Genomic DNA, 9885 nt, shown 5'->3' with positions numbered 1-9885 from the left:
AAAAAAAAAAAAAGCGAAGCAGTCGTCGGCGGGACTCGAACGCACGCCGCCGGCGCAAAAATGTATCGACGGGAGCCTTAGTCGGCTCAGCTACGCCGCTTACTCGAAAAAGATTCTAATGTTCTTCTTTACATGGGACATAGTTGCGTGACCCTAACTTTGTTTTGTAATTTCTCCTAAACGAAGACCCATTGGCACAAACGCCTTTAGGGTTTTTATTAGCTACATGTAAGCTATCGAACGCACTATGACTCGTTGGAAAAGCGATTTCCTAATTGGCGTCATCTCCTTGTTAATATTGCCCGCATTTAGCGTCAGAAAGTTTTTTTTACAACTGTTGGTAGTTTTGTATGCTAAGATTGGTTTTTACAGATTTATTGAAATACTAGTATGCAAAAATTAAGAATATTGATCGATTTTCTTCATTATTCAACGTATCAAAATATTAAAGTATTGTTGAACAGTTAATATAATAGTTTAATATAATAGTTAATAAAATATTTTGTACTAAAAAATATCAGGATATAATGTAAAATATTTCGGGAAATATTCACATTTCAATTATTTCCTCTCAATACGAATAACTAAGGAAATCGATTTATTTTAAAGGAACCATATGATTCTACATAAAAAATTAAATATAAACTTGACATGATTTTAGCAAAATTAAAGTGAGTAACATCATCAGATTATACAAATTGTTTGAAACATTTTTCAATGAAATCCTTGATTTTCGAGAAATTTCAATGCGTCATTTAAAAGGATATATAAAACTTCTTTTCAGTATATCTACTTGAATTTCAAAATATAATAATTTGTTCAATGTTATTTTAATGTTGTAACAACATAAAGAATCAATGAATATGAAACAATATAGATTCAACGTTGAAAAGATATTTATATTTCAACATTCAACATTATCGTTATTTATATTACAACATCTCAGCAACGTTGTTTCAACTTTGGTACATGGGAATGTAGCATCCCGTTATTATTCTCGGTATTATTGGACTCTAATGTAGGTACACAATTGATCAATTACTTTGTTTTACAAATTTTTTACTGTAACGTATTTCATTCCTACGTTTTTCTGTACGTACATAAATATTTAAGCAGGTGGCATCGGCTATATTACATTTGTATCATCTCTTCTTCTGGAGCATCAATTTCAGGTATGCGCAGATGTCTTTTTCCCGTGCATAATACATACTTTTCGGTGTCAATTTTATATCGCACTATATAAGAGAGTCAGCAGTCTAGTATTATATAGAAGTCTGTGGATGTAACATTGGAATCAAGTAATCTAAAATTTTCAAATAAAATCAGCAAACACTGTGACATTTACGAATAGTTTCTAAATATAAAAATACGAATAGTCTGTATATAAAAAAAATATCTGAAATATTTTCCACATATTTTTGGAACATTTCAGTAATATTTCAAATACATTTCAAATAGTACATCATAGCGGACATTTTATGTATCTGAAAAATATCTAAAACATGTCTGAAATATTTCTTTAAAATGTTTTATATTTCATTGAAAGCTTTTTGAAAGCTTTCTGAAATATGTCGGTGCTGTGTGAGATATAATCTATTCAAATTTGTAATGTTGTCCCCTAAATAATGTAAGTCTAATGTTTGCATCACATTTCAGTTGTGCAATATTTTTATAAACAAATGTGAGATTTTAAGTTTTCATATAAAATATTTATATGAAAACTTAAATAATATTTATATTTAATATTTATATTTATATTTTACTACATACAAAGATCGTTATCACAATATTGTAAAACTAGAATTCCTGTAAAAAGAATCGAGCCATAACCTTTCTCTGTCAAAATATTACGAGAAAGGACAAAGGAACATTCTCTCTCTTTTGCGGGCACATTGTAGGTTAAAGTTTGATTACTAATATAACATTGTATCAATATTAATCGCATTGTAATTGTTGTTACGTCCTTTGAAACATTTATCTATAAATGTTATTACATTTTTACCGAGTTTCATCCAAATCAAGTCTCTTCGCATTTTGGTCGCCATATTGGATCCGCCATCTTGAATTTCGAAATTTTGAGCTAAAATTCGAAAGCAGCGACTCCAAAAACTCCCGAATACCAAATTTCATAAAAATCAAGTCACTTTCCATATTTTGGTCCGCCATATTGAAACCGTTATTTTAAATTTTCAAATTTAAGATTCAGAATCGAAATCAGCAACCCCAAAAACCCCTGGACACTGAGTTTGGTGAAAATCTTGCTGACGGAAAAAAAAAAAAAATAAAATGATGTGCACGTTAGTGCGTCAATGCTATTTTTGGTACATTCTTTATTAGATGCAAAAGTGCGTTAATGCTAGCGAAGTAATTAAATTCTAAAGTTTTGATCTCAAATTCGTAATCAGCGACTTAAAATGTACTTTAATACTGACTTTTATAAAAATCAAACAGCATTTTTATCTTGCCATTTTTGGTCAGTTGATGCTGATTTTCTCTGCCAGCGTGATTAATAATAATAATCAACATTATGTCAAGAACTTCCAACTAATGTACATAATTTGTACATTATTTGTGTGTATCTAGTACTCATGTCATGAGATCACGTAATGATCTTTAAAAAGGTATGAAATTGTAGTCATAGTATGAAGTCTCATTGTGATGAAACATGATCATCACGCATTTCTATCTGGGGATATAAGAGAATATTGTAAGTATAATGCACCAAGATATCGTTACATCACATTGGCATCACCAGTTCCCGTACGATCGTTGAAGTTAAATATTTGAACAACATGGTCATTTAAAAATGGGTGACCGCCTGATACGGGATCAAAACCACGCGAGTCTCACACATAAGTGAGACGACACTAACAAGAGAAACCCGGCAGTTTCCGATCACCGATTTTAATAAAACTTTATGGGTGTGTAGTATTCATATATTAATTACAATAAAGCCGCAGGACCCACTATTCAGCCATTCTCGAGAAAATAGCAATAAAAAAATAAGGATATTTCCAGTACGTATAAATAACGTTACGGAAGAACAATTGTCGAGTTAGCGGCGTAGCGTCTCTGGTAAGACATTGATTACTACGCTCAGGGTTCCAGGTTCGATCCCTGAGGACGAGATTTTTTCATTTAAATTTTATATTTTCAAATTGTTATATACAATTTTTTAATCGTTTTTAATTATTTAATATAAAATGTTATTTTTTTTTTTTAATTCAGGAAATTAAAGAATTTAAAAATGTTCTCTTATTATTAATCAAATTATTTCTCATGAACACAAAAAATTGCAATAACAATTTACAATGACTGTCTTACAATAAATTTACAGCTTTCAGGGTAGTATTTATCATAAAAACAATTAAAACATAATGGTTCATTGCACCATACACATAAAATCATTGACATTTCATACACACAGTCTGTACATTTTGTTTTATTAATAGAATCTGGAAAACAAACGTTTTTGAGAAGACTTCTTTCATTTGTTATTTTAGATGCAAACCATGCATATTTTAACATGTCATAAAAGTTTGGTACGCTTAATCGATTTTGAATTAAAGATTGTATTTTAATAGCATCCTCACGATTGGCTATTTCTCTATTGCCTTTAAGGAGATATGTACAATTTTGTAATTTTTTGATGAGATTTTTAACTTGTCTATAAAAATATACGTCGCATGGCTGACATAAAGAAGTACACTTTGGCGGAATAATTTTTATTTGACAAGATAGAATATCCTCATCATTTACAAAAATTTCATCGTATATTTGTGAATTTGTTTGACCACCTCAAGAAGCTATTATTAATATAAACTTTTCATTTTTTACATATGGCTGTAATATTTTTTTTAAGAAGTCTTTATAAACATTTGTAATTACCTTTCCTGATCTAGAACATTTGACGATGACGTTTCCAAATTCAACAAGAACATCAACTTGTTTTTGTATTATTGGACCAAATTTGTCTCCAGTTTCTTATAAACAGAGAAACACTTTTGGTACAAGCTTTCCTGAATAAGTTAATGCGTATTGGGCTGTGTATAAATGAGAAATTTTATGAAGACTTCTTTTCAACAAATACAGATTTCATATGCTAATGTCCGATCAATCGTTGACTGATATTGGCAACCAGTTTGATCTGTATTAATTATAAAATCTTGGTGAAAATTTTGCAAAAGTAGTTCAATTTGTTTTCTAAATCTATCTGCAGCAGCCAAAACTTCGTCCATTCCTCATACTTCTTTTTCAGTAACGTATTTAGTAATCCGTCGTTGCCGAATATTATTTCTTCGTTTAAAATCATCAGCCCATGTTTTTCCTGCTGAAAATGTAAATGTGCTGGAGAGGAATTGTTGCGCAGCAGCCATTACACATTGTTGCAATGTTCTTGTTGTGACTTGCTCGAATTTTTCTCTAGCTTCTTTAAATCGATCAAGTGTCCAAGAATTGATGGCAGACAGTTTATCAAATCGTGTCCCACCAGATAATACATCTTTTTCCCATCTAATAATAAAAAAAAAAAAGAAAAGCATTATAACTATTTAATCAATAGAATTTTATACATAACATATACCTAATGTATATATAATATGTTTAATACATAATACATAATATAACATAATAAATAAAATGTGTTAAAAGCATCGTATACGTACTGTTTTAAATCGCTTTTATGTTTTAAACAATGTGTTCCTTTTCTCTGTAATGTTTGTAGCGACCAATTAGAATGTTCTTTCGCCATGGTTACAATTTTCCGTTTGTAATCTAAATCTATTGATATGAATTTTTTTTCTTTGGAGAATCGATCCACTCTTCCGAAAGTGCGGATGAATGTGATGATGACGATTCTTCTGTTGATGCACATATTGATGCACAATCAATAAAACTGTTATCAATATTTTCTTCAGATGAAAGCATTAGTTCTTCCTCCTCAACGAGACGCATCTCATTAACCATATCGACCATGCGATTATATATTTTGTGGCCCATAACTATTGCCTTTTCTGATAAAAGTTCTTTCACGAACTCCTTTGGAATGTAATCATTTTCAGCAAGCAACTTCTCGCTTATGTTTAGAGCACTTTTTAAGAGCAGTTTATTATCAACATCTTGATGCTCTTCTTCTCTTATACTAGCGCTCGTTGATAGTCCCGGAATATCCATATTGCAAATAAATGAGCACAAATATATCTTGCGAAATACAAGGAGCACGTCTAACTCGAAGGACGACTGTGTTGCTACTACCGGTTTTTCCGTTAGACGAAAAATTTTGTATACCTGCTAAAGTCTCGAACAAAAGAACAAAACCGTTTTACGTGGGGACCATTATGGGTATAACGATTTATACGACGTTCTTAAAACAGTCATTGTAAATTGTTATTGTAATTTTTTGTATTCATGAGAAATTTTAATTTGATTAATAATAAAAGAACATTTTTAAATTCCTTGAATTCTTTAATTTCCTGGATTTAAAAAAATAACAGATTTTATATGAAATAATTAAAAACGATTAAAAAATTGTATATAACAATTTGAAAATATAAAATTTAAATGAAAAAAAATCTCGTCCTCGGGGATCGAACCTGGAACCCTGAGCGTAGTAATCAACGTCTTACCAGAAACGCTACGCCGCCAACTCGAAATTGTTCTTCTGTAACGATACTTATACGTACTGGAAATATTCTTATTTTTTTTATTGCCATTTTCTCGAGAATGGCTGAATAGTGAGTTCTGCGGCTTTACTGTAATTAATGTATGTGTGAATACTACACACCCATAATGTTTTATTAAAATCGGTAATCAGAGACTGCCGGGTTCCCCTTATAAATATGAAGTGCCAGTTGTTTTTTTATTATTTAGACAACATAATCATACATTATCAATTATCTGAAACATGCTAATAAATCGTTGAAATTTAACAAAAAAAAATATATATATTATTAGCGTTGAAAACACTAAATATACAAGGGTCCCGTTTTAAAACCCCAGGCAAAAATCTCAAAAAATATGGAAGATACGGAAAAATATTTCAGACAAAAGTTATATGGTTCGATAGGGAACATAAGGCGATATTGACCAATGATTTGACCTTGCATAGCGCCGCCAAGGTCAGGTCGAGATCAACTTCGCTTTTTTAAACAGAAACATATATTTTTTATTACGAAATTTTATTCTACGTAAAAAAACAAACTTTCATTTGAAAAAAATGTTTATACGATTTCTATTTTCTAAGATATTTACGGAAATATAAGGTGTAGTAAAAAGAAATCCATTATTTTTCCAATAGATGGTTTTAGTAATGTGTATCTCCCGTTGTATAAGTGCGATCGGTTTACGCTAGATGGCGTTAGAAAGATAAGATTTCGTACTAAAAAAACTTCTCAGATAGTTTTGTGATTGTTTGACTCAATATTGTTTGAGCGCGCGTCAAAGATGGATACCAGCAAAGAGAAAATACGCCATATTTTACAGTTTTTCTTCGATAAAGGCGAAAACACAAGCCAGGCAGCTGAAAATGTGAATAATGTTTATGGTCCTGATACCGTAACAGCCAATCACGCGCAATTTTAGTTTCGCCGATTCCATTCCGGTAATTTTGATGTCAAAGATGCACCACGCTCTGGAAGGCCAATTGTCAAAAATGTCGATAAAATAATGGAAATCGTCGAGTTCGACCGTCATGTAAGCACTGTTTCGATTTCCCAGGAGATAAACATTGCACAAACCGTTTGGAACCACTTGAATAAGGCTGGATACAAAAAGAAGCTCGATGTATGGGTGCCACACGAGTTAACGCAAAAAAACCTCATGGACCGAATTTCCATCTGCGAATCGCTGCTGAATCGCAACAAAATCGACCCATTTCTGCAGCGGATGGTGACTGGTGATGAAAAGTGGGTCACTTACGACAACGTCAAGCGAAAACGGTCGTGGTCGAAACGCGGTGAGCCGGCGCAAACGGTGGCCAAGCCAGGATTCACGGTCAGGAAGGCTTTGCTGTGTGTTTGGTGGGATTGGCAGGGAATCATCCACTATGAGCTGCTCCTTTACGGCCAAACTCTTAATTCAGACCTGTACTGTCAACAATTGGACGTCTGAAGGAATCAATCGCCCAGAAGCGGCCAGCTTTGGCCAATAGAAGAGGAATTGTGTTCCATCAGGACAACACCAGGCCACACACATCGATAGTGACTCGCCAGAAGCTCCGGGAGCTTGGTTGGGAGGTTCTTATGCATCCACCTTATAGTTCGGACCTGGCACCAAGTGATTACCACCTGTTCCTGTCTATGGCGAATGATTTTGCTGGTGAAAAATTCGCCTCAAGAGAAGCTTGTGAAAATCGACTGTCCCAGTTTTTTGCCAATAGGGACAAGAGTTTCTATGAGAGAGGCATAATGGAATTACCTTCAAAATGGCAACAAGTTATCGAACAAAACGGTGCATATTTGACCTAACTCGGACCATTCTAACTATGCTAAATAAAGCCTTCAAATTCATGCAAAAATAATGGATTTCTTTTTACTACACCTTATATCTACAAAATTATTGGTTTTAATAATTTTTAACTCGAATTCTATCAACTTTACCAAAAATAGCAAGAGATAAAAATTGTTTATTTTCTTCTCAGAGCTCTGAGAAATTTTCCAGAAATTTTAAATTAATTTTTTAATATTTCAAGAAAATGCATAACATGTAGTATTAAAAAGTTAATTAAAACATTCTGGAAAAATTTTCAGAGCTCTATGGGAAGAAAATAGATAATTTTTATCTCTTGCTATTTTTCGATAATGTTGATAGAATTCGAGTAAAAAATTATTCAAACCAGTAATTTTGTAGATATTTCTGTAAATATCTTAGAAAATAGAAACCGTATAAAAATTTGTTTCAAATAAAAGTTGTTTGTTTCTTTACGTAAAATAAAATTTCCTAATAAAAAAATTTTTTTTTTAAGCAAAATTGACCTCAACCTGATCTTGACGGCGCCACGTAAGGTCAAATCATCGATACCCCGCGTCTTATGTCCCCCATCAAACTATATAACTTCTGAAATATTTTTCCGTATTTTCCATATTTTTCAAGATTTTTACCTGGGTTTTTAAAAAGACATCTCGTATATTATCATGTTTCATTAACTTTCTTCAATCAATTTTTCTTTCTTTCTTCAATTTTTATTAATAATGATTTTTTACTGAATTTTCCTGAATTCGTACTAAAATATTGCTGAAATATTTTAATGAAATTATAATAAAATTTTAATGAAATTAGGTCAATTGTAAATGTTTTCCAAAAACATTTCAGCAAAAATTCATTATATTTTCAAAAAATTATTTCCATCAGGGTCATCTCAGAATTTTATCTCAATCTTTTTTCTGACCAGTTAAGTAATGTTACGGAAGATACATGCTATTTTTCTAATATTTTACGCAAAAAATTAATAAAATTAATTATTATTTATTGTACAAAATGTCTGTCTTATTTATTTTCACAATAATTTCCATTTCAAAATCTATAATGTATAATAAAACATTTTTGTCGCCTTTAATCTTATTGAAATGTGTTTATGAGGAAAACTACTTTCTTTTAATATTTATATATATATCTCTTCCCCTAAAAATTAATAAGATTAATTATTACTCATTGTACAAAATGTCTGTCTTATTTATTTTCACAATAATTTCCATCTCAAAATCTATAATATATAATAAAACATTTTTGTCGCACTTAATTTTATTGAAATGTGTTTATGAGGAAAACTACTTTCTTTTAATATTTATATTTATTTCTTCTCCTGTAACGTTGTATTGTTACAAAAACTTCAATAGCATTTATCAATTTCATATATATGATTTCGATTGGGCAATTGAACTGGGGTTTAAGATTATTTTCAAAGAGAAAGAAAGAGAGAGAGATCAATTTCATGTAATATCAAATCCTACGTAAGATCATATTGTTCAATAAGACACATATACTGGACATATATCTGTTATCACAAAAAGTCCAATAAAATATTTATAATTTAATAATCTATTTTATATGTGGATATAAATATGTACACATCCTAATTATTTATATTCCAATTAAAAATAAGAAGTTAGAAATCTACATCTCATTTGCGTTACTTGTAACTAAATAAAAGTGCATGCACAATTACACATAACAATGCTATTATATTAAAAGCGAACATATATTGATTATTTAAAAATACTTGTATATTTATAATGCCTTTTCTCTCAATACAATTACAAAATTAACCCTAGATATACACACTGGGGTCTCCGAGACCCCAGGCAAAGTTTGAAACTCTAGTATCCCAGACAGCAACGTCACGTCATTTTCATGTCGATAAATGGTGATTATCAGTCTTAAACGTCATGTAACTAATAACTGATATTTAAAAGACGTGATTATTTTGACGTGATAATAACGTCATTTAAAAATGTCAATAATACGTTTTTGAGATGTCATTTTTAGTCAGCTGTTCGATAAGCAAAGAATGTGAGATATTTACCTAATATTCATTTATATCAAATGTGGTTTATGTAACCAACAGATTAGTATTTATACACATTGTTATTTATTTTTTACATGTTTGTATCTCAAGCATTTGACTCCTACGAATAAGCCTTATAAAACTTGTCCTATCATTTCTTACTCACAAGCATTGCATTGTTGCAATTATCCAGTTAATAGGATGATGTTCAAAGATGGATTGAGAAAATGTTGACTCAGATAGCTCAGAGATGAATAGAAGTTCATAAAGAATTCCCATAAATAGTTGGCTATCTGGTTAATTTGTATATTTATATATATATATATATATATATATATATATATATATATATATATATATATATATATATATATATATATATATAT

General features: G+C 30.7%; 2 protein-coding genes across 3 annotated transcripts in view; both read right to left on the bottom strand.

Annotated features, from left to right (window-relative positions):
* The window catches only part of LOC116846689 (tectonic-1-like), a 199070-nt gene that overhangs the window by 185396 nt on the left and 3789 nt on the right, over window positions 1-9885 (bottom strand). The gene's annotated exons all lie outside the window — the stretch shown is intronic.
* LOC116846692 lies at window positions 3261-6231 on the bottom strand. Its single transcript, XM_032820865.1, has 2 exons — window positions 4665-6231; window positions 3261-4512 (listed from the first exon to the last, which is right to left on the bottom strand). The coding sequence occupies exons 1-2, from the start codon at window positions 4871-4873 to the stop codon at window positions 4242-4244; spliced, it is 480 nt and encodes a 159-aa protein (XP_032676756.1). The 5' UTR covers window positions 4874-6231; the 3' UTR covers window positions 3261-4241.

Source organism: Odontomachus brunneus, unplaced genomic scaffold (genome assembly GCF_010583005.1).
Source record: "Odontomachus brunneus isolate Ranch 3 - 2012 unplaced genomic scaffold, Obru_v1 Obru_scaffold_067, whole genome shotgun sequence".
Lineage (NCBI taxonomy): Eukaryota > Metazoa > Arthropoda > Insecta > Hymenoptera > Formicidae > Odontomachus > Odontomachus brunneus.
The sequence above is the reverse complement of the archived record's forward strand: the minus strand, read 5'-3'. Positions and strand labels throughout refer to the sequence as shown.

Excerpts from the sequence above, each read along its gene's own strand:
- LOC116846692 (XM_032820865.1), bottom strand. The coding sequence starts at position 4,873 with ATGTGCATCAACAGAAGAATCGTCATCATCACATTCATCCGCACTTTC. Across the intron at positions 4,513-4,664 it reads CATAAAAGCGATTTAAAACA|ATGGGAAAAAGATGTATTAT; the intron begins GTACGTATACGA and ends TTTTATTATTAG.